This window comes from Diuraphis noxia, unplaced genomic scaffold, assembly GCF_037042655.1.
Source record: "Diuraphis noxia isolate RWA-SAM2 unplaced genomic scaffold, SU_Dnox_SAM2 contig0004, whole genome shotgun sequence".
NCBI classification, from domain to species: Eukaryota; Metazoa; Arthropoda; class Insecta; order Hemiptera; family Aphididae; genus Diuraphis; species Diuraphis noxia.
The window spans coordinates 7,386,989-7,414,220 of NW_028301714.1; the positions used below are offsets into that span (position 1 = coordinate 7,386,989).

At 28.7% G+C, this 27,232-nt stretch overlaps 1 protein-coding gene across 3 annotated transcripts in view; it reads right to left on the bottom strand.

Annotated features, from left to right (window-relative positions):
- The window catches only part of cv-c (RhoGTPase activating protein), a 119,365-nt gene that overhangs the window by 67,431 nt on the left and 24,702 nt on the right, over positions 1-27,232 (bottom strand). For 2 of the 3 annotated variants that reach the window (XM_089227669.1, XM_089227668.1), the window contains 6 exons: positions 22,611-22,701; positions 15,826-16,060; positions 14,738-14,991; positions 14,257-14,551; positions 12,545-12,915; positions 11,775-11,817 (listed from right to left, as the gene is read on the bottom strand). In XM_089227669.1, the coding sequence (XP_089083795.1) occupies positions 11,775-11,817; positions 12,545-12,915; positions 14,257-14,551; positions 14,738-14,991; positions 15,826-16,060; positions 22,611-22,685 (1,273 nt within the window). In that variant the 5' untranslated portion in view covers positions 22,686-22,701. The remainder of the gene's footprint in view (positions 1-11,774; positions 11,818-12,544; positions 12,916-14,256; positions 14,552-14,737; positions 14,992-15,825; positions 16,061-22,610; positions 22,702-27,232) is intronic. The other variant, XM_089227670.1, reaches the window with a different exon arrangement.

Sequence of the window (27,232 nt, forward strand, 5' to 3'; positions counted from 1 at the left end):
TAATTCATTTTCGGAGGGCTATCTTTGAGATGTTTGTATTTTGTTTAGGTTGGACTTATTCGCAAGAAACTCTGAAATTGGTTTCGAGTTGGTCTGAATTCTGAATTAATAGTGGATTACAGTACACGAGAAGTGTTATATACGCAAACGAACAATTGCGTAAACGATTGTATTTTAGAGAGTTTCTTATACAGTACCAATATGACGGGTGCGTACAAGTACAATATTTATAAAAAAAAAATTTACGACGGGCTTACGGCAGTATAATATAGGAATAATAGCTATAATATTACACGATATGTGTATAGGGTACTAGGTCGTCGGTTAAAGAAGAAACGCGTCAGAAATCGATTTATGACATGCATATAAATGTATAATATACATTAGATATACTGTATTATTTACGCTTTATTGCGCACGCAAAAGACGTAACCCGAACCTATGTTAGAATGGACCGCGGCGAGGTATAAACCAATAGATAGCTAGGTATAAACGTTGTGCGGCGTTCTTGTCGTATGTGGTGGTGCCGACGACGAAAACATTGCGCACATGTCTTTCGTGGCGTCGTCGGACGGGATATCTCATATCATAAAACATACCTGTGTATAATAATAACATATACTTGCGTCCATATATACATATAGGTACCTGCCCCGCTATGGTCCATATTATTATTATTTTTTTTTAGCCCTCAGATCGGTATCTGCTGCACCAGAGATGGGTCTCCCGATGACCGGACTTGGCGCCAGTTACGTATATCAAAAACACGTAGCGATAACCCATGTGAAGTGGCAGGGACCGTCCGATATATACATATATATATATATATAATTTACCGAACGTTTATGGTTGACAAACGTGGTATTCGTCGCGCTTTATTATATACTGCAACTCCCCGGTGCGGAAGAATTTTTTCGGCATCTCCGACCCAGCTATAATATTGTATAATAATAATAATAATAATAGTAATAATAACCAAACAATGGGAATACCTATATAGGTAAGATTCCAACGTCGTCGGGGGGGTCGCTATTGCATTGTCCCGGGCGGGTGGCTTGCGATCATTTTACTATAGGTCGAACGGTCATCAAATTTATTATTTATATCATTAAATCGGAGAAGACGTCCATCGCGCATTCGAATACGCTCCACATTCGAATCATTGACGCACATTGTTGGGAGACGATTTTTTTTTTTAGATAAACGGTAATAAGGATAATGGAATTGATAATATGAAAAATAATAATACCTATATACTTAGGTTTCGCAGTGTCCATCTAACAATATTTGTCATTGTTTTGAGTGATGCAGGAAATGTATATACTTTATACATAAGTATGGTATGTATGTATAAAGTTATATATAGCACGCCATTGTGGTTTCTCCTTTTTTTTTAATAATCATAATTGTTATGATTGTAATAATAGCGTAGGTAGGTATAGAGATAGGTAGGTTCAATTAAATATATATTATATGCATTTATGTAATACGATAATTATAATATGTAGATTTCATAGAAAATATGATGAGACATGCTGAAGAAAAAACACGATGCAGTATAAGTACTCGAATAAAACGAATTATTATTATGTCATTGGCTTTTATATATATATATATATAAATACATATGTGATATACAAATTACAAATACATTGTGTATCAAACCTCAACGCGACTATCTGTTACGCAGCATATAACACGCGAGACAAACAGTATTTTTATTCGATTAGGAAATCGCAGATCTCGAATATCTTCGAAGAATTTAAGAAAAGCGTCGTTTATCTCGCTCAAACATATATATATATATATATATATATATATATATTATAATAACGCGCAATTCGAATTCATCTATTTTACGTACCGGTGAGTTGCATGGCTTATACCGAAGTCTTAAGCTTACTATATCGGATGACGTTTAATGACATATAGCCAGATTAGCTTTAACTGATATTCTATACTGACTGTAACTATTATACTTCCCGTGATAATAATATTATAAACTGTAATATCATACATTAACACATGAGGATAGAAAATTGAGTGTAGTATACTGCACGGGTGATGTGCATACTTTCAATTTTTTTCGTACAATGTAATTAATACAATAATACTGTACCAACAGCACCGATCATTTTTTCAAGCAAGTCTCCCCCTAACCCCGCAAGTTGTTTGCACGGTTAAATTGATGTAAGTATATGTATATCAATTATTTAGCGTCATTGAAAAAATTGCAGTAGTAATTATTTGAAAATCGAACGAAACACACCGTTTTACAAAACATAATAATTATTATTCAGTACTCGAACACGTAAAAAGTACATGAAAAAAATTCGTTCGAATAAAAATACTGCGGTAGCGATGATGAGTGTGTTTATTGTGACTGTTATTATTATTTTTGCACATATCATCCGAAATGACTCACTTAGATGATCAGGATATTCCGAAACCGGTCCTCATGCACGAATAACATACATAATATATGTATATAATATTACCTATATTATTAAAGAGTATAATATGCGCGTAAGGTCTTTACTATACCTGACACACTCTATGCAACAATTATTAATGCAGTATTATTCAAATGACCACCGCAGGTGATATATATATATTATTCACACCTATTCTCGCCTGCAGCTTATGCTTTACGTGGCAACATTGTGCGAAACATTTTGATTAGAATATATCACTGCAGCTGCATTTCTGAATTTATATATAAATATATATTCTAATAAAGCGTATCAGATAATATGATTAGTGTTTGTCGACTGACTGTTCAAATTGAAGTGTATAGATTATATATAGGTATATCTAAAAAAAAAAAAAATACAAGAGCTAAAAAAACAATTTATCTTCACGTATATAAATTACAATAAAAATCATATTAATTTTTCTAATTATTTGAAAGTGTACACAATCTGTATAAATTAGCACAATAACCATAACTATATTCAAGCGATGACTGATGATGAGAGATTTTAGACATGGGTATGGGTATAAAATGTGAGTAATAATAAGAAGACACCCATTAATGACAATACCTTTACAGACTTGTATAAAATAATAATCTGAATAAAAATATTTTACAGTTTAACCGAATATTTATATGGAAAAAATAATGAATACATTATTATGCCCACAACGAAAAGCAACACTGTATATATAGTACCTAAACACAATACAAAGTATAATATATTATTATATTTGTATTTACGAGTTTAAACTGTTTAAAGTACACATCCACTACCTATACATTATTTGTTTAATTAATTGACGTCTAAACCGCATCTTTGTTTTATAGGTTCTATTGAATGCTCGAATAATAAACACAACGAAATTCTTGCCTTTCAATCAATTTGTTTATATTACTTTGCGTGTATGTTAGAACGTAATCTAAAGAAATCTTACTAAAAGTGAAAAAATAATACTCAACAACGGTATAATGGCTTTTACAGAAGCTATTATATACCTAGTTATATAATAATTATTTTAAATATAATGGATTACGACAACTTCAAGAAAAATTTCCTCAAACCACAGTAAGTTTATGCTATACAGTAGGTATGACTACGTGTCATTACTACTTCGTCATCACTTATTGGTTATCACAATATTGCATAAGGAGGTGTTATTATAAAATATTTTAGGAAATGAAAATAACGTCGTGTACTACACCAAAAGGCAACAATAAACTATAAAGAATAGAAATCGTAGTATAACAATACACAACTACACCATTTTAATATAAGGGTAATATTTTGGAAATGCCACTATACTGTATTAATTTCTAAAAAAAGTTTGTATTTAATTAAAATAAAAATAAGCATTGGTAAACCGTATTAATACATTATAATATCACATGGTTTGTCTGGAATTTTTTGTTAATGATGATAATATTATGTTATAACTATTTACTTCAAAAACTTTATTAAACCTTCACAGTTCACATATGTCATTCGTATTTTATTAATTCTGTTGTAATGAATATTTTATGAGCTCTATAATAATGATAACTACACTAACATAATATACATATAATATAATATCGTACGTCATGTAACATAAACATGCAGAGCTATGTCCAAAGTCCTAAAGGGAAGGATGTGAAACTTTTAGTTTAATATTCAAAATTTCCGTATCGATGCCTTTAAAATATACTATAATATAATATTAAATTAGGTAAATACGGAGAATTGAATATTTTTAAAAATTAGCATCAAAAACTATGCATTGATTGAATCTGTTAGTTATTTACTCAGTAGCAATATAATAATATTATGCCAAATTTAGCACCAAGATTTACGAATGATTTAAATTAATTGATATCGTGAAAAAGATGCACACACAAATAGATTATTCTACGTTATACTTTATTAATGCCTAATAAATATGTATAGTAATGTCTTCCTACAGTATGTAAGTATGGTAATATTATGTATAACATATAACGTGAAAATTTAACATCTGCTAAACTGAAAAATAATATTATATTAATATATATATACCTATATACTAAACATGAATAACACGGTGGATATAAAGTATTTAAGTAATAAGAAAGTAAATACGATTTTCAGTACCGTGAGAATTGTAGCCCCAGAACACAAGAATAACTATTAGCAAACATATTGCATAATAACGTAAAAATATTTGATTAATTTATTCCACTTTAATACACGTTATAGACTAATTCGTTATCGTAATTAATATTTTTTAATATTTAAAGTTGGTAATGAAAAAAATAAAATAAATGTGAGAGCGGGAGGTAAAATTAATTCTTGACGACGAATATATGAACAAGTGGTCGATGATATTGACAATTATTTGCAATATTATAACATGGCCTATTACAAAAAAAAATGTAACAAAATCGAGCAGTTTAGAATATTAAGCAGTCCATACTACATAAGGTCATAATATTGTACCAGTAAATATATAGGTAAGATAATTGACATTTGCAGTCTGGCGGTAATTATTCGCCACAGATTAATGCTCATACTTTTTTCATTTTATTGTTATGTGTTTTTATGAAGTCAAATGGAACCAAATTTGGTTGTAAATTAATACTCATAAATACATTTTTATGGGCGAGCCTTGAGGAAAAAAACAAATTCATTACTTATATTAAGTATACGATCACACGCAAAAGTCACTGCAACGATTTGTTACTATATTATGTAATTTATTACAATAATTAAACTAATTTCGTACATTTAACATTATTTACCGAAGATTGTTTTCACAGATACCTACCTACCTATAACACTATCGATTTCAGCTAAAAATGACAAGACAAATCTTGGTATTATAATAATATTAATAATAGTATTCTTAACCATTGCTCGAATCTTCCAAATTTAAAAATGAAATATTATTATTAAATTAATTTGCGTAAAGCTCAACGGTTAGATGTAAAACGGCATAAAAATCGTAGTTTGTGAATCCATGGTTGTAGGTACCTATATTATATTATTGCCACTGTACCGTACCAGAATTCGTTTAAGAAATGTATAAAACAGTTTTAATTATAAATTAAAATGAACGGTCTCGATGGAAATAAAACTACGATTATTAAGATAAAGAATAAATTTGTATATGTTACCTATCTACAACATAGTATTCGATATTTTATGAAATGTGAAATGGGTTCACCTAAAACTCAACCAATGACTCACAATGAGAATCTTAGAATGTTACATTGATTATTGAAGTTATTATGATACGCGAGAGAGTCGAAGAGACAAACAGTAAAACCAAATATAATAACGACGACTCAAAAGGAAAAAAGAAATAAACATTAATTATTAAATCTATCTTAAAAAACGCGTCTATTTTTTAAATGCCAGATAAATAGTGTCACATTGCCAAGCGAAAACATCTAATTCTAAATGAGATAGATTATTGAATAAAAAATATAGTATCGTTTTACTGTTTTTATGATATAATTATACATTTCATGTTATTAAATTTTAATATTAGATCATAATGATATACATTGATATCCTAAACAATTACATATTATTATTTAATTTTAATTTTTCAGTTAGGTTTATTATATAATATGTTTTTGTTATGTTATTTTACACGAATTTATAAATTGTACCTATTAAACGAAACGATTTTAATTTCCACATACTATATTATATTGTGTTGTATAAAACGTATATGGTACCTATACCCAAAAAGAAAATGCTAGTTTATTTTTATTATTTTCTAATGGTAATAGTAGGTAATATAATCATGAATAATACTTCAATACCCTTTGTAACACACTAGACATTATACACATAGACAGTATATTATAAAAATAATGATATGATTATAGAATCACAAAATCTAGTTTACAAAAATATTATTACTTTAAGCCAGGGCAGTTTTTCTAAAGTCTTAAACTGATAGATTAAGTAAAACTAATGTATAATAGTAAAAAATAGAATCTAAAGAGGTAAAATATTTTGTTTTTCTTATTACATGAAAGTATTTTTAGTATTATAAAAATATTTACAAAGAATTTTATTTCGTCGGATATCATGTTATATAATAATTGCTGATCAAAGTTTCAAATAAACGAATTTAACCTAAATTATACGTATTATTATAATAATATTATTATTAAATGCATGCATTACAAACGTAAATATATATATATATATTAAAATATATATCTTATCCAACACGACTAAATTGATCCAAGTTTTGATTTGTTGTAAACTAACAACATTAAAAATTTCTATTTAATTGTTGGTTTTGCATGTTATTACTTTAAAGCTTTTTATTTATTTTTCAAGGCATAACATTTTGTAGAGATATAAGTTTAACTTCCAAACACTAAAAATATTAAACATTTTAATATCCAAAATAAAAATTAATTATTAAAAATAAATTATATTGCAATTGATGGTTATCAAAGTACATTTATGCATAAAATTTTTTTTTTTTTTTTTTTTTTTTAACGTTTATTTAAATATACACAATCTGTAAATGTTGTTTTACAATAAGTGTATGTGATGGAGGTGATATGGTTTTTGAGAGGCTGGAAATAAGAAACCGCCCATTGGAGGCACTTAAGGTTAGGATTTTAGGCTAGGATTTTAGTTTGCTAGTAGGAGAGGGTGTGGTTATAAAATTAAGGGAGATAGAGGTATAAACAATTTTAGATTAGTAGGTCACGACACCAGGTACGTTTTAGACGCCTTCTGGGGTCACCAGGAATAGTGTTGGTAGATAGTTCGGAAATCAGGGGATTACGATGGCTGTGGAACTTGGAGTGTGTGCGTTTGTAGAAGGTTTTTGCGACGTTTTGAACTGTTGGAATAGCTAGATCTTTATGTAGAGTGTCGTTAGATATATAATAGGGAGCTTTAGTTATTTGACGGAGACATTTAGATTGGAAGATTTGAATTTTGTTTAAGTTGGACTTTTTGGCTGCACCCCGTGCATAAAATAATCAAGTAAAACAGCGTATGTTATAATCCACGAAATTGATTTAGAGTCGGAAGTACCTACCTATATGTCGGTAGATTATAAATAAGTTCAATGTACGAACAAGTATTTCAAATTAATTTGTTTTCATTGCTATACATAATATAATACAAAATTTACATATATAGGTATATAGTTATAATTCAAATGACTGAACTTAACTGACGACGTTTGAATCATTCCGCTATTTTGGGATAATATATCGTAACCAGCCAACTGAAAGGCGACAGAAAATCAACAGCTCGTAGGGCAGTCAGAGAGAAATACTACACATTTTTTACAAGTTTATTGAAGCCGAATTTCTCACTGGAATATTATACTCCAAACATAGTTTGGAATAAACACAAAGGTAAAATAATAATAAGCGTCATCGAGTTCGATGCTTTGATGATATTATTAAAATCGGAGACTTATAATTTATATTATTTATGGACGCCGTCTGAGAATGATCGGCATTCGTGGTTGTGACATTTTATCATCCACGCGAGGATAAAACACGTATAGTATACTATTACGTAAAATGTGTTCAAGTAAATAAATCTTTAAGAACTCGCATTATAATAATAATAATAATAATAATAACAATCATACAAACGGATGATTATAATAAAAACACGTTTCTCAGAAAAACGAATTGATTATAGTATTAATATATCTCATACTTATATGGGGGACAATCGGTGGTCGAATGATACAAGGCTGAGTACGGCCCTGTTCAGCATAATACTAAATGTATAAGTTATAATAGATTGTATAGATACGTACGTATATCATAATATTCAAATATCGGCATTTTCATTAATGAATATACTGATGTATCGAATTATCAAGCTTTAATATTTTAAGCGTACGGAATGAAAAAAAAAAATGTACAATCCAACTACTTTTAATATTTGTATGTAAAATATCTAACTATAAGCTTAGAAAAGTATACCCGGATTGGGAAGCTAGTAGGGTCATTAGTTGTTCAGTCGTCAGGCAAAAGTAATATCAAGTATAGTGATTTTATAGAAATTTAACTTTCGATTTGTTCGTAATTTATTTCATATGTTTAGTACTTACGTATTATATTATAATTTTAATATTTTATACTTCGATGGCATACCATTTAATATTAGTAATTGAAAAATATTAGCAATGAATTGTATTCAATGATGGTATAGTATTGTTTACATAATATGTTCTGGTATTATAGCTATACCTAATGATAATATTATACTCGTACATTGCGCAGATGTGTGCACCAATGCGATAAAATATAAAATCGTTGATGACATAAAAACAGAATAATATCGTATTAAATTCCATTGTGGAGGGGGGGGGGGAGGAGCGGGTATTTAATGAAAACCCAGTAGGCTGGCAAATACATCATATATATACGCGGTATTATATTAAGCTTTATAGCCGAGACTGACCTGCGATTTTCTTCTCCCTCATTTTGTTCCAAAAAATTTCTGACCGGCCAACCTTCCATTGCCTCTCGAACTTGACGCTCACGCTACGGAAAAACTTGAAACCGAATTTATCGCCGGCGCCGGCCATAACATTCAGTGCTCGATCGCGTCCGGCACGCCACGCCGTTGCAGGTGGTCCGCGGACGGTTGTCGCTCAAACGTTTCTACATTATTATCTCTAGCAAACGCGCTGCGACTCCTATCGCTGCACGCGCAGTCGTAACGCCCACCGCCGCCGCCGCCGCCGCAGCGATGGTTCAAAATTCGTTCACGCCGAATCCGATCGACGATAAAAAAAATATTACCCTCCACCACCGGCGACCGCCTAGTTAGTGATGGCTAGTTTTAATTTTGTCACCTAATCTTTGATTATTATTTGGATACCACCATACACCATTATCACTGCTATTACTATAATACCAACGTGTAATGAAGTTAATGCGATTATTAAATATATAATATAAACGTAAGCATAAGGCTGTATCTAAATAACTATAAAAAAAAAAAATGATTATGTATCGTAATAGCGAAAATCGCTAAAAAAATTTACAGCGCACAGATGATTACGCCAAACGCTACTGAATATCATTAAATATCAGTGTATATAGTACTATATAATATGATATTATTTTCGTTTGTGCATACTTTGTTCGTCTAATCATCAGTTGAGTAAACACAGACATTTGGAATCTCTTATTCAAACAAATTCGTAAACGTACAATGAAATATTATTATATTTTATAGGTATAATATCGACTGTTTTTTAATTTACCAACGACACTATAATATATATATTATTATTATATAAGTAGGTATATATGTGTGTACCTATACTGTATACAATCTCTCGTTTGAAATCATAATACTGTGTATGACTACTTGTATATAGATATATAGTACATAGTCTTTATAAAAACATATTAAATTATTACATATCAAAATATACGTTGAAAATATTTTATAATATTATACTCATATTTCCATACGGGGGCCGCATAAAATACAGAGTTCAAAAATAATAGTTGTTCACTAATTTAGTGAAGTCAAAATATATTATTATATTGTTTGGATTTACTTTAAACGTTTTCTATGTATTATACTACTATTAGTATATACCTATACACGTACAAACCTTTATAAATTATATAAACCATGTTTATTCATCTCAAAACACTCCTTTTTATAATATACTAGAATATGATTAAAACTCATTTCATATGCATTAAGAGGATGGGTATTGTTTCCTCTCTAAAGCATTTTTGTATTTTATATTATACCTTGTTAATAGATACGCCTAAACATTTTTGTATGAATATTTAGAATTAAATAACAAATAAAAGTTAACTTAAAATTATAATTACATAAATAAACAAATACGTACATTGTAAATTTTAAGTTTGAAAATAATAATGTAATGACGTATGATATGATGTGATATGATTGATTATTGTGAAACTTTTAAAACGAATCATTCATGATATAATACATATATACTATAAGACAGACAAAATTTTAAAATGATTATTCCTAAAAAGGAAACTTAAAACTTTTTAATATCATTCAGGATATTATTAGCAATATCGGAATTCAAATTTATTTTTTTAAATACCTATAAACACCTTAAATAGGTGTTTGATTTGAGGCACAGCTGTTTGTCTAACCTTTTTTTGAACTTGAAAGTGTACTACGTATCTAAACTATCAACATCTACACATTATTTAATTATGTTTTTGTTTTTTTTTTCAATCAAATATTTGTTGTTGTTATCGGTTTATTTTTCTTTTAGAAAAAGAGTTCTTATTTGATTATAGCTGTTTAATTTTCAACAATAAGCATTTTATTAGATATATAATACGATCTAAATAATGTGTATTTATTATTTATAATAACTATAATTTCTGATAAGACTATCTCATTCTTATTGCAAAATAAACGGTTCACCATGTGAATAATATCGGATTAGTAAATCACTCACGATATCGATAGTAATAATATACCGAGTAAGAGTTTTATTATAGTTAAGCCTATATGTAAATATAGTCAGATTTTTATTTAAAAGTTACTTATTATCACGTTGTCAGATCTCTGGTCATCTCCATCCTATATGCTATTAATTATGCTATTTACATAATACGCAAGTATTCCAAATAACAAATTCCTAATCATCAAACATCAAAAATAATGCTTCAAGTGATCATTTTCAATAAGTAGGTAGGTAGCTATACAATTGGAAGTTTTAGATTAATGGCATTCAAATAAAAAATAATTATAAATATATGAAAAACGGATTGAAGTAAGTATACCTACAAAGAGTAAAAACACTAAAAACTATTATACTATTTATCAAATATATACATATTATAGAGATCCACGTGATTCACAAATTTTGCATAAACTAGTAGGCACTGGCTGGCATCAACAATGATATAATAAAAATATGTTATACACATGTGTTTACATCAAATGCCACCGGCCTAAAACTGTATATGCGAAAAATCTGATATAATATTATACATACCTTGACAGAAATAATGCAATAACAATATTATTATTGTGTCGTCTCGTATAATGGCTATCGCGGTGGTTAGCATAATGGGCAGGTATATAATAATATACATATTATAAAAATTATGTTGCTAATCGGCTAGCGTCACGTTACAACATTAGCCGTAACCGACTACGGATCGCGATAACAAACGTATCGAGGTGTTTAACCGTCGAGAAATTTGACTTTGCGTCGTCAAGGCGTAACCCATATATAGCTACAGTTTGTTACGATATCGCAATTTTAAACAAAACGCGAGCAAATAATAATAGCAATAATAAAAAGCTTACCTGCTAAGTATCGTTCTGAGTGACATTTGGAATGTTTCCAATTCTAAAAAATAAGAAAACAAGTCGGATATTAAAAATGTATTTGGAGCTAATTTTTTCAAATTTTCTCTTTATATTAAATAATGTGGGCGTTCAGTTAAAAGACATAGAGTAGAGGTCGTTTTAAAAAACAAGCTGCAGGGGCTGCTCGTTCACAATTATTTCACAATAATATTAAACTATTTAGTATTGACATTATAACAATTATACATTGTTCCAATTTCCAATGGCAAGTAAATATTTTAACGGTTTTGACTAATATTAAATTTGAGTAAAGTTATAAATTATAATCGACTACTAATTATATAATATATTATATACCTCTCAAGACATAGCCATATAGGCATAAACAAACGTTCATATTATGATACAGTACAGATGATTGTTTTTTTTTTTTTTTAACTATCTAACCAATAGTTTTCAATTTTAATAACACATTTGTGGGTGAACTATCAAAAAAAAAATGAATGATAGCTTAATGCAAGCCCTTCTTAAAAATGTCTTCCATTGTCAGTTCAAAATTTAAGCCCTAAAAGTTTCGGGCTGAAACCTACTCTAGAACCAAGTATTGTTTTTACATTTTAAAGTTCTTATTAAGAGGCATTATATCGACCAAAAGACTGGAGTAGTAATTATCGTTTCGTTTTTGACATGTTGGACGGTTTATGTAGGTAAAAAAACAGAGCCTCTTAAACGAACGCCCCGCATGCGTGAACAACCTCTAAAAATACCTCCGATCCGCCAGTATTATTGGTCCTGCGAGGTAGCGTCTGAGTAGATTTGATGAGATGTGGAGCAGATGAACTTTTACAGGCGTTCGCTAATTCTTGGTTAACTTCTCCACCACCACCGCCGTCCAGTGAAACAGCTGTCGGGCTGGGCAACTCGTAAGAGGTGACATTTTTAACCGGAAATTCGGATTCATTGGTCAAAGGCAGCCGATTTGGTCGAGTCGCTGGACGATGATATTGATCGCTTATATTTTCCTCTGTGGTGGGCACCCACACTGGTTGTTCTGTGTATTTGATGGTCGCCCGACGGTCGGCGTGTCGTCTCTGCAGCCTCTCCCACGTCTCTTTCCTTCGGCATTTCTGGTTTCCCGCTGTACAGGATGAATAAAAAAGACTCGTTAATATTATACATTATATATGTTTTATTTATATTGTATTTATATTGTATTATTCACGTTCTACATTCCCAATACGACAGTATAAAACACATAGATACATAATCGTAGAAAATGAGTGCATCGACATTTTAAGATTGTACTCGTATATAGAACTTTATATAGGTACTGTTTACCGATAGGTATATAAAATATATTATCTTAGTATGTACGACATCAGATGGGATGTGCATATTTTAAACGTAAAACGAAATGGTACGGATGACCAATTATGGTTGCTATTAGGGTGTCGTAGTATATTATGCCACAGATATAAAATATATCGATAAACTTATACAAGGAATAAATAAAAACAACGATAAGTCTTAGGTATCTATTTTATAAATTTAATCAGTATAGTGAGCTAGCTATTAGGATGTTTTTCACACCATTTTAAATTAAACAATTTTTCAAGTTTATCAAAAATATTTAAATATGTTAAATAATAATAATAATGTATTTCATACAAGTATCCTCGCATTAAAATATTAAAGCCTATTAAATTACAGAACCAATTATTATATTAAAAAGAAAAAAAAGGTTTATTTTTTGTAAATTGAATAATATATTATACAATTATTAAAAAGCTTAGAAAATGAGATTTTGAATTCTTATAAAATGAAATAAATATTTCGGTGAACAGATATTTGAAATTTATTGTTGAAATCCCATAAATTATGTCCAATGTGTAGTCCTGTAGGTCTACGAAATAAAAATAAACTACACTTTGATATCGAAATAGTTTTTAAAATTAGTTGTTTTCAATATTTAAATATTATGTAGGCACACGAATTTCCTCTGGAACAACAAACTCAACGGCAGGAAAATAATAAATATAAACATTGCCAACCACAGAAAAACATAGCTGACCTACTAGGTTAGAGTTATTTATAGCGTTTATCCAAATATAAAAATCGTTGAATGAAAAATATATATACGACATAAATGTTCAACAAGCAGTAAAACAAATTAATGTGAAAAACAAGTCTGATGAACGAATGCTATTACGATGTTGATTTTTTAGGAAATTTACTGCTACAAAGGAGCACGTCATGATATTATAAAATCTTTCGGAAAATGAACGAGGTTTAACGACGATTCTGCTTTTAACACACATCGGTTTTACCGAATCACGTACGGTTTTCAATACGATATTCATACGGTTGATATTTTTTTTTTACAAGATGGTATTTTAATGTTTATAGCGAAAGAGTATCGACAACGTTTACTAACATAGGTACGGTAATATTGTTGCAACTTTTTGCTAAAAATACTCACACTTCGAATACCGGTGGTGTGGTGGCGATGCAGTTCCAATGCCAGACTCAGGTTCGTCGGACCGTCCAGGGGGGGTGACGGATGACTCGGTCGAAGATCCGCAACTGATGTGATGGTCGGTCACCGAATCGTCGGTTGAACTACACGGTGTCACGGCTTCTTCTTCGGCTGAAGAACAGTTACCCGTGTCCGAACGATCAGAGAACCACGTGAAGCTCGAAGATCTACTGCAAGTCGGCGACGTCTGCGTGGCCACTTCTAGGTGGGGACCTCCGTCGCTGTCTTGCCGTTCAAACTGTTGGGACATCGTACAGTACGTTGTTTTATAATTACGGTGTTGTAAAAATTATGTATTCATAGTCATAACATTTTATGAATAAAAAAATTCACGAGCAGGACAATACTTGGGTACGAGACACCGCATGAAGTCATGACATCTATAGAATACCTAATATTATACCATATGGGTGCTGCAGAATACCTGTTTCTGTTGTGCGATGATCGTTTGAAATCGGTTAATAGACGACCGGCGGACGGGCGCAGGTGGAGTGGTGTTGAGTACCTTGACTTTGAGCAGCACAGCTGACTTGTCTTCATAACATCCTGGCAATTGTAAGTTACTTTGATCCAAAGATCGTGAACGACACCGTTTTCGTTTAGTTGGCGACAGGCGGTAACGCATGTTGTCTGAAAAAACACCACTGTTGTAATTATCACCGAAATACACTTTTTCGCCTGAAATATACATAAAATATTAATATTGTACACTTAGCCACTATATTAGGTATATGAATAAGTATACCAAGCTGTTTGAATAAAACCATATAACTATAAAATCATTTATAAAACCAATAAAGTTCAGAAACGATAATACTTATGGTCTTAGATAAGCGCACATGTGCACATAATACCACTATACCTACACCTACTATACCTTTTCTGTACTCCCTCCCAAAAAAAATAGGGTTGACTCCATGACTTGGATCATTATACCTAAACTATTACTCAGTATTTAGTGCCCTCTACATATAATTTTTAAATTTTGTTTGCAGGATATAAAACTATACTGTTAGATCATAAATTCCTATTTCCTATGACCTATCCCTATATTTTTAACCTTTGTAATTTAAGCATGCGCAACAACTGCTTTCGCAGACACATAGTATACCTATAACATACTTATCTACCCACAATTTATCGCCAGAATAATGTTTTACAAAAACGGTAAATTCTTTAACATATACTCTTACAATAATATATTATACAACAATAATACGCATGTAAATACTTTTAAGATGACACTATATACTGCGCAATAAAAGTTCACGAAAAAAGTGACGCTGTATGAATTTTAATCTATACGTAGCCAATAGCCATATATGAAAATAAATACGAATCCACATTTGGATTAATTACTTTATTATTCTAAGTTATAAGTTATAACCATCTGGTCAGTGATTACTTTAAGTCTGATTGCGAACTCGTAAATCAAATGGTTATATTTAAGTACTAAATAACTATATATATATATACACAAAAAAAAGATTATTTATTCAAAAGCACACTGACCTATTCCTTCAGCACATGCCTGGCATACAATCCGTTCCGGCAATTGCAATTCTAGTATAACGTCATCGAACCGACCACCAAAGTCGTCCGTCAAGTAGTCACCATTTTCTGTGCTGCAACAATCGTCTTTATTTTCGTCATTGTTGTTGCGGTTTGGCGGCCAGTTTTTCGATAGTTTGCCGGGAGGTTGTGCAGATTTCTTGGATAGCTGGTTGAATACTTCATCAAGCTCTTCCTATAGAACGGAAGATAGAATTTTAAATAATATGTAACAAGTAAGATTAATCAATATTATATTTTTCCTTAAAATAATCTATGAACTCACAACACAGACACACTAGTGTGCAGGTCAAATCACGAGTGTCGTCTAAAGTCCCAAGTTGTATATGACATATTATTATTATTATTATTATTATTCTAATCAGACGCAACGCGTTCAGGAGTTCTCAAAACTAGTCACGCCTGGTCTGTTCCAGTTCACCGTACCCGTTCACCGTCCGAAACGAGTGACGGCGACGACGGTCTAGGAAGTTCGTAAGTATATGTACACATGTATTCTATAGGGACCTTCTAATAAACGTCAAATCGTTAAAAATGATAACGGACAGAGTATATAATAAACATATAGGTATACTTCTTATATTGGTTAGGTTAGGTACCTATAGTATATATATTGTGATACGATTGTCGAGCATGTTTGGTAACTACTGCCACGGTCCTATATATTATATTATTATCGTTTCGCAGTGGGAAGTCGTATGACCATATCGGTAAGAGTTGGCGTTCGTACAGGTATATATATATGCTGGTTACACGGCGAGGCCTACGTGCGTCCAGCATGGAGGTAGATACCAGAAACATATATACACGCATAGTGAGCATAAGTCCGGCCTTGTCTGCGCCGAACGTCATACGGCGGCGGTTGCGCGAATTGACATATTTACCGGTTGTTTGTTCTTTTTATATTTTTTATTTAACCACCGTCGTGACATGCCCACGATCGCCAGATTTCGGCTACCGAGGTACGACCGCCACCACGCCAAAATATAGACATAGGCACTATAGAAGAAATTGTATCCTAACCACACCGCCATAATAATAATAACAGTAATAATAATCATAATATGCCGTCATCTTTGATAGAATGTGTGAATGGAATACAGATTTCGGTGGGTTGGTACGAATTAAGTAGTACACGATCTACGTAAAATAATAATAATAATAATAATACGCATTGCTATATTTTAGAAAATATACTATATGGGTAATAATAGCGATAGGCCGATAGCCGTGATGCTGATGATGACGAAAAATTAGTTTGCTTGGGAAATATAATTCCTATTCACAGTAAAATAAACCTTTGACGGAAATTGTAAGCCTTCGTTTTGGACATGAAATACATAACAGTTTCGCAAATTATACAATTATCATACAATTTTAAATATCATAAAATTATGTGGGATAATTATTATTAATATAACTATTAATAATGAAATATTGTGGTACAAAAACTCAAAATAATATTACGATTATTATAATGTGTGCAAAAATATTCAGCTTAAAAATGTCATTAAATTACAAATTTAGATTTAACTAATTTATGTTAAATATTATAATGTATAATAATTATAAAATAATTTTTTTTTATAAATAATAACCTTCGTAAATTATCAATACTTACTTATTCTATATTATAATGGATAGGTACACGTATTATTTTTATATGCAATTAGCAACATCACTTTATTAAATACCTACATGTTTTCAATTTCTATTAAAATTAATTGCGAAACGAGTTTCATTTAATTTGTTTTAAATATTGTGAAACCATTTGTTTTCAATTTAAATCCAGAAATATTAACAATCCATAATTACAGATTTCAATGTAACGGATATGGAGTTTTTATGTTAAGTATCGTTTTTAATAAATTACAAATATTTTAAGTACGTACATGAATTACAAAAAAAAAAAAAAAAAAAAAAATGTATAAAGAAAAGTATTATATATAATATTATTTTCATCAAATATTATAAAATTATCATGCATCATCAAAACTAATGTATTAACTAATATTTATCAATTCCTGTTTTCAGGAAAATTTTACAAATAATTAATCTATCACTAAATCTAACATTGTGAAATTTGGAGTTTAGAGAATCCCTTTTAAGTACCCATCTTTAAACTTCCCATTCGATGTATAATTTATTTAGAAATGTATAGCATATAATGTACTTAAATTGCATGTCGGATTACAAAATCGCTATTGTATTGCGACAAAAAAATATGCACATCAATTGATAGTCATATCAAAGGAAACTTAGGGAAAACGAAATAAATTATAACAGTCAACGCGGGATGATAAATCTACATCTATTATTATTATAGCTATGCGTACCTATTATATGATTTAAAGTATGAGTAGTACAACTATAATATATTAAATAAAGATCTGATATTATGATATTTATTTTTATTATTTCGTTTTATTATGTGTTTCTTAACTATTTGTTCAATTATATCATTAAAATACTTAAGTATCACATTGTATTTTCAAGGACTTCGAGTGCATGCATAATTTATTACCATCTAATAACGTACTTAAATCAATCATATCAATCGAACAATATCCAATGGACGTATTATGTGTTCGATTTTATGATTATATTATTGTGTTTGATACGTGTGATATTATAATGTACCATATGGAATCTGTATGTATGTGACAACTAACAAGGGTGGGTTTAGAGTTTAGATGGTAGGTATATCTACTAGCTTATCACATCAAAAAATGTTCTGTTTGTAATTTTAATTTTTAAACGAAAATCGATTGAGCAGAAGTTGATTATATTTTTTCTTTATCGCGTACCAAAATCGATAACTTGATTCTTATAAGTAATAACATTAAAATTTATTTTACACAAAAAACATTAAGGAGATTCGAAACCGACAGTTTTTAGAAGTTAAATATAGGCAATTTTCTAAGTGCTCGCGTGCATTTTGTTCATTCAGGAATATATTATCATTAATTTGTGTGAAATACTAGAATGTAATGAAAAACAGACCGCCTTAGCTCCTATAATCGTACACACGCACATGCCAAAAATATGTAGTCAACGAGTAATATTTTCACTTAAAGCTATATTTTTCGTCAAACGTACCGACTTAAATGGTAATATGATAAACGGATAAGAAATCTGAAAATATATTATTGTTACCAATTAAGTTTACTTTAAAATTAATATGGATCATCACATTATTTTAGTTTTTTTCGAATCTGCGTATAGTCACTACATTTAAAAATTTAAAAATTCAATTTACGGGTAACCCAACCACAAAATTAAAAAGAAAATTGTATCGTTACATACTCTTCTAACTTATCCCTCTAACCTTAATCCAGGAATGTCGTCAGTGGGTGGATTCTCATATCTAGTTTTTCTGTAAAACATTCTACTTTCATTATTACTTGAGCTCATTGACAATAAGTTATTGAACAAAATATGTATAGATTGTTTAATTACAAAAAAAAAGGTGTAGATTAGAGTCAACATTATGGAAACTGAGATGATCGATCTAAATTAAATTCTTCATAAATTAAAATATGTTTTCAGATATCTTACCAAAATGTCTATAATGGATAAAAATAAAATAGATATGTTTTCGAGAAGTCGGTTTTGAATCCTAAAATTTATTTACGAATTAATCTAAAATTTTGAAATGAAGTTATATGCCAAATAATTCTATGTTCAATTTATTGAAGCTATACTGATGATGAAGATCAAAATGTTTAACCTTCCGATCGACCGATCATATTCTGAAGTAGATGATATACTTATAGATTCATGAATACGTTTCGTGATGGTAAAAACATTGAAAACATTTTATAATACATACAAAATAAATATTTGCCACATGTCCCAAAAGTCTGTAAATATTAATTAATAATATATTATTATATTATGGTGTAAAATAAACGATTTTTTTTGGTATGTAATTTTTATTAAATATTCCTGGAAATGAATTTGAAAACTATATTTCGATAAACATTTAAAAACAAGAAATGAAGTGCCGCTGTGAACCGAAAATCTTGTGATCCAAATTGTTTTTGTACTAAATCCGGTTTGTGAATAATAAATAAGTACAAAGATTTTGAACACGAATTTAGGTACAAGTGCGTTATAGGTATTAATTGTCTTACGATTTCACTTTAAAAACATAACCTTTTTTTTTCTTACAATATTTTTAGTTTATAATCGAAATGCATTAAACGATTTAAAACCTTTGACAAATCGTTGTTCCAAAATAAATATTTTCATATTTTCACTAAACAAATGAAATAACACAAATTCTATGCATAAGCTAAAATTCATCAGTGCAGAGAAAATAAATTGGATATTGAAATTATGTAAAGTTAACGAAGTGCGGTACTATACGATTATTCAAATCGAAAATAGAACAATACATCACTATAATTATTTTGTGGTGAATTCGATTATATTTAGAGTACTAATAATAACATAATAATAAATTATTAACAAATAAATTTTAAAGATAGTTTATAAAACGATTCTCACTAACGTCATACGGCCAAACCACATGTCGATATGTTTAAACTAATGGCTAATGGGATTGGATGTTTTTTTTACTGCATATATTAAGTAATAACATTAATCTGCTCTAGACACATCGGTACATATATATATATATATATTGTATACCTGTATATTTTTCACGAGACGATTTTAATAAAATATGCCCGAGTAAATAGTGAAAAAAAGTTGTACTCGGAATTTGTATAAACAAGATATCTCACGAATACATTGTTTTAATCCGGAATACATTATTTTATTATTTTAAAACGGTTTCCATCGACACACGACGATGGTTTTACACATATTATATGTTATTTATATTAAAACACTAAACTCGTACAAAAAAAAATAATCAACACGCTAGTGAAACATACCAACATAGACTGAACGAAGATTTTCCGATTAACAAAATAGTTAAATTATTCATTAGATACAATTAAGTGTTCACGACCGAAGTATTATGTTACTCGTCAAAAAAGTCTTATAAATATTTTATTATTTTAAAGTAATTTATTATTTATAAAGACAATACATCGATTTTCTTATATAATATATGATTCAAAGTTTAAAAGTTTTTATGTTATGGAACATGAAGTCATTGATTTAAATTATTTTGAAATTCCTAACAATTCCACAACACCACAACACTTTCGTAAACAATACATTTTATATGTTACGCCTTGTATATACACAGTTGGCCACCACACTGACATATGCTTATATTTAATTGCGATATTTTTATTACAGAAGATTTAAGTTAAATAATAATAAATATTATGAAATGCAAGTTTCTTATTTTGATTTATTGTTAACCAATTATTACTTAACCTTTTCCATTTAAATGGACATTTTACAGGTATATAGGTTTAAAAGTATTAAGATAAACTTTTTCCATAAATATTAAAAATATTATAAATTTATAAGCGAGCGATGTAAAAATGGTAATATTTAAATGAAATAATAAATTATTATATTCAAAATAAATAAACAATCTAACCATGCAAGAATTAATCATGGACCGATTAAAACTTGTCCGTATATAAAAAATAAATAAATATTAGCTTAGAGACGTATATTTCTATATTTTCTCGAAAACTATTAATTATAAAATTTAAATATAAAATACAATCTGCGAGTGATGTATAGACGTTCTGCATGAATGCACTTTTGAAGTTTAGTAAAGTGGAAAAAACAAATATGTAAATAATTACGTATCTAATTGTAATTTATAAAACCAATACGAAATTTCTCCTTCCATCACTGATCCATCTAAAATATAGTTTTCAACATGTTAAATATCAACAACTGACAACCACTTACATAAATGATATAAAATTCATGGAATTCTATATTATTATACGTGAGTCACAAGTATAAATATATTATAATATTACACCTATGTTTATAAAATATACCTAGCTTCATGTAATTTGAATATAATTACCATTTTTACATATTCACGATTAGGTATTCTAATTGTCTATATCTTATGTGTCACTACTCATTACACGTACCTACAATACGTGATATTAAATAATATGTATATGTATTTCAAGGTTATTTTTGAAAAGGAATGGTGTAGAACGTAAGTATCCCGAAAAAACTGCAAGTGTATGTCACAACAATGTTTGTTATTATAGATATGTCTAAAAAAGCTTTCGTTTAACTTCACGCGGAAATACGAAATTGTAAGTCTGATCATAATGAAATAAAAAATTATGAGGATAATAATCTTTCATTCTTGTGTTACAGTTCGTAGCTAAAAAAAAACACTAACTAGTAACACGCAGATAAAATTAATAATATGTGTCCCCACACAACATTAGTAGTTTTGGTCGTAGTGAGAACTGCGGTGGAAGTACCATTATACGTATGTACTACAGTGATCACTCCAGTACATAAAAAAAAAACACAAATGGCGGAAAACACATGGTATAATATAATAATATGTAACATTATTTAGCATTTAGTGATATAGGAATGCCTTATGTAACACATGGGACAATTATTGTTGAATATAATAAATATTAATAGTTTTAACTCTAACTAGGTAGGTAATCTACACATGTCATACGTCGTATATTATAAATGTTTTATGCTTAATAAAACAATTGAAAAATGTAAAAATGTACCAACTAAAATTTAAATTAAAACATATTAAGCAAGATAAAAAAGTATCATTAAATCAAACTTACAGCAACTTTTTCTAAATAATTTTCCATCTCCTGGTACGGATCAAATCGTGCGGTTAACTCGTTGGAAGCCATCATAACAAAGTCTGCTGTTCTGTAACAATATATAGAATATAATCAGAAAAAGTTATAATAATTTTTTAACACTAAGTAGGAAAAAAAATTAATTTAATTTAATTTAAACCAATTCCAAGCTGAAAATGTCAAAGTTTTTTATATTTTATATTCTTTAAATACGACATTCGTTATTAAATATTAAATAATAGACATTATTGCCAAGTAATCTCAATTGGTGGTATCGTTTGAATTTTTCAAGCCTTTACAGTTAACACAGAATAAAAGGTTTCATACATCTATCTATCAGATAAAAAATATTGAATAATCAATATGATGAACTTGATTAAAATTTGTGTACATACAAGTAGTATAAAGATATTTTTAAAAGAAAACTATAAAAAACTATAGGTACTTTTTTTATAAGAGTGTATAGGAAGGTTACATTAGCAAATGTTTGGTAAATTACTTTTTACATTAATCAGGTACTATATTACGTTATTAAAAAAATATATATATTTTTTAATCACTATATTTTTCAGTATTTTATAGATAGGTACGTCATCTAATATTAACATTTGACGATACGAATATTGGATAAAGTTAGTTGAATAAATATACCATTGATATTATTCTAAATTTACCCCGATTTAATCATAATTTTTCCTAAAATATTGAAGGAATGAAATATAAAAAACAATTAACTTTCGAAATACTACTTATTATTACTCATTGTATACAAATACGAGTATTATACATGTCAATTGTTTCAAACATAATGGATAGGTACTTGACAGTAAATCTGTATTCTGTTTTTCTTCAGTAGGCTTTTTAAAATTATTGGATGAGAAAATACTAACATCAAAAATGGTATGAATAGCAACTCTTCTACAACTAAATAGTTAGAATAACAGTGGTATTTTAGTTGTATCCTATGAATAATTAATATAATGACGTAAGGCTAAAAAAAAATATTAGAACTGTCTATAGTGTAATAAATAATACAAGCATTGTGATGCATAGCAATATAACATAATAAAATATACAGAGGTAAGAACAGTTTCGCTGAACGACGTCGCTCTAATTTAATTATTTGACGTTTATGCAGAATAATTAGTCACATATGAGTCAAGTTGATTAACTCACAAAAACCTAGAAAAGACTGCAATGATAAAGTTTTTTTTTTTTTTTAAACAGTTTTTCGTAATACTTGAATAGTAAAATTAATTCTGACACATATTTCTGCCTAGATGTATCATGTTTAGCAGTCATATATGATATAGGTATATATGCCATATATTAATCATAATTGTATAAATGCAAAATGTATACATTTATCAATATATTATAAATACAACTATTGTCGTTAAATAATTTAATAAAAAATCACCGAAGTACAAAATGTATTTGTATAGTTTTTTATTGAGCTCATCGCATTTTTTTGGTTACGGATGAATATTATATTAGACATTGGTGATTTTTTTATGCTTATACAATGTGATTAAATATTAAATAATATACTTTTAAGCTATTATAGTTGTTACAGTTACATGTTCGTGACGTTTGAGTAATAAACGATATATTAATAATGTCTATGTTTTCTGATGGTACGCAATAACAAAGCATTGTCATTAAGCCAAATATTTCATCAAGATATTTTGATCATAAATAATTTGTTTCGCAAACATTTATAAAATCGTGACGATCTAGTCGACCAGTAATAATTGAATTTATACTATAATATTATGTACCTTTATTAGTGATGTGAAAAATCCAAAACTAAAATCATCAATTCATGATATTTGTTGATTAGCGCAATTAAATATTATATTCTTAAATTACTTTGTAAAACGAGACCAAAATCACTTTTAGATTGCATATTATTTTTATCTCTTCTAAAAATGCAAAAAGTGTCAGTTTGTTAGGTACATATTTAAATATTTTATTGTCTATTCTATAGACATCATAGCCTGGGGCTGGGAGATCTAGATACGAGTATAATAATAATAATATTTTATTAATGAAATAAAATTCCAATTTATAATAAAATAATAATGACAGTATTGTAAGGTACATGTGTGAGGTATATTAAAAATTAACGTCAACATTTTAAGTTTTTTGACTGACAGAGATAGTCTTATTTTTGTATTATGCAGCAGCAGAATATTTTCCCTATAAATTTGATGTTAAAATTCGAATTCCGAATAAGTACCTGGTTGATTAGTTTTTTTTTTTTTTTTTTTTTTTTTTAGAATAAGGCAGTTGAATAAGTATTTAAGCTGAGTTCAATGCCAACATTTTGCAAAGTACTTACTTACTTCTATTCCACTTCACTCATCTCATTTAAACTTAAAATACTTATAGTTTAACGAGTGGATAATTAGATAGATAATTAATAATAATTAATAGTCGTTGGAAATTCAAATTGTATACATGATGAACTTCTCAAAGAAATATTCTAACTTGAAATATTAAATTAAAAATTTTCCTATATTCTGGCATACAAAAACGCGAAAACTTAAAAAACTATGACAATAAAAATAGTGAAAAATATAATTTGTTTTCATACATACTATATGTTATACAACGAGAGTTTAGTGTTAAAATAAAAACATGATACATAAAAGAATAAGTCTTTAAAAAAAAGGTATATAAACATAAGAAAAGAACATCATTATAGCGAAATTAATGCAATTATTATTATAATCAAGTTTAAACTTCGGAAATTTGTTAATTATAATGCAGTTTATACCGGAGAACATTTTGTAATATGAATAATATTTATATTCATCATAATATTATTGAGGGTAGGACTTAAATATTTATTGAGATAGAATTATTATTTTTTTATGTTATAAGAATACACTTTTCTAATAAAGACTAACCCAATAACCTTAATCTATATTAGGATGAGGAGATATTTCATAAGGAGCGTAAAAGTAAAAATATGCTAACAATTTTAACACTACAAAAATCTTAACAAACAATTTGTATTCAAAACACCACACTTCAATATTTATGCATATTATTTATAATAAATATCTATGCAAATTTGAAATGTATATATCACGACTGTACTTGACGGGTCAAACAGGCAGAAATATCTAACTGTTTTTTTATATTTGCTTATTTGTTTCTGCACATATACCTATAATAGATAAAAAAAAAAATAATAATAAAGAGATACAATGAACAATAATAATAAAAAAAAAGTATACTATGTTAATTGAATATAATGTTTAAAAATAGGGAAATTGCATGAAATGATTTAAAATTTAAAAAAAAACCAATTGATTTGTTAGAAAACTATTGATTGTAATCGATTTAGATGTCCAACAATTTAAAATAATAATTTCAATGGAATCATAATATAATAACATAGGACTTTAATCAAGTTCAGACTATTCATATGTAACCGTACGTCCAAATTACGAAAAAAAATGTCACCAAAAACGATATTTTTACGTTAATTTGATTTCTATATTATATAGAAAGTTCTATTGTTCAACATGCATAGGTCATATTTCATAATAATTCAATGGTTCGACGATATTCCAATTCATAGGTATAGTGCTTATAAAAACACGTGAAAACGAAACACGTTTTTTTTTACTCCGGTTCTCACATTGTAATCCTTTGCCAGGTGTTCCAGCAGAAGGTTACAATAATAGAAGCACGCGTTCAGAACGGCTCTTTCAATGTATAATTAAACTGTTATTTTTCTTCCTCATAGTATTGTCTAGATAATATGAGATTTGAACGCTGCCGAAAAATATGATAGATATAAAACCGTTTTTTCTTTATTATTATTTACATTACAATGAAGACGAGAGAAAAACATTCAATTTTTTTTTGTTCCGAATGCCCCGTGGATTTGCTATGCAAGGCGCGGAAATACTTTTTATTGTCATCCGTTTATACGGTTGTCGAATTACCGGCATACATCAACCGAATTCATGAGAACTAGATAAATTGAATAATAACACGACGTACCTAACCTACCGCTATATACAATAATATAAAAAACCATACAATCAAGAAATAATTTTCTCCGCAGTTTATTCTACTACATCAGCTATCATCTATGGTACTTTTGATACAGCAACTATTATTTAAATATAAAGAATGAAAATCAGCCAATATATAATGTATCGAATACCTATATTTTTTAAATTATTAAAGCTCTTGATGTTACAGTTTAGTATATTATGTTATTGGAACGTTATGTTCTTGACTAAAACGAGAATTCTTTTTGTTAGCAATATTATAATATAATATATTATGTTTGAATTAATTTAACAGGGTGTGCTAATGAGTTTGTATAAAATTGAAAGCTATGTTGTAAGTACTATTTTAAAGGTTAGGTTAGTTAAAACGGTATTGAATTCAATAATTGTAAACAATAAAAAGTACTGGTGCAAACATATCATTCCTGAATATAAATATTTTATAGATTTACCAATTCGTTATAATTATTGTCTTTAATAGTAATATATTGCCAGGGAAAAAATATTTCCTATTAAGTTATTGTTTAATACGTCATAGTTTTCACTAGGTAAATAGAGATCTTG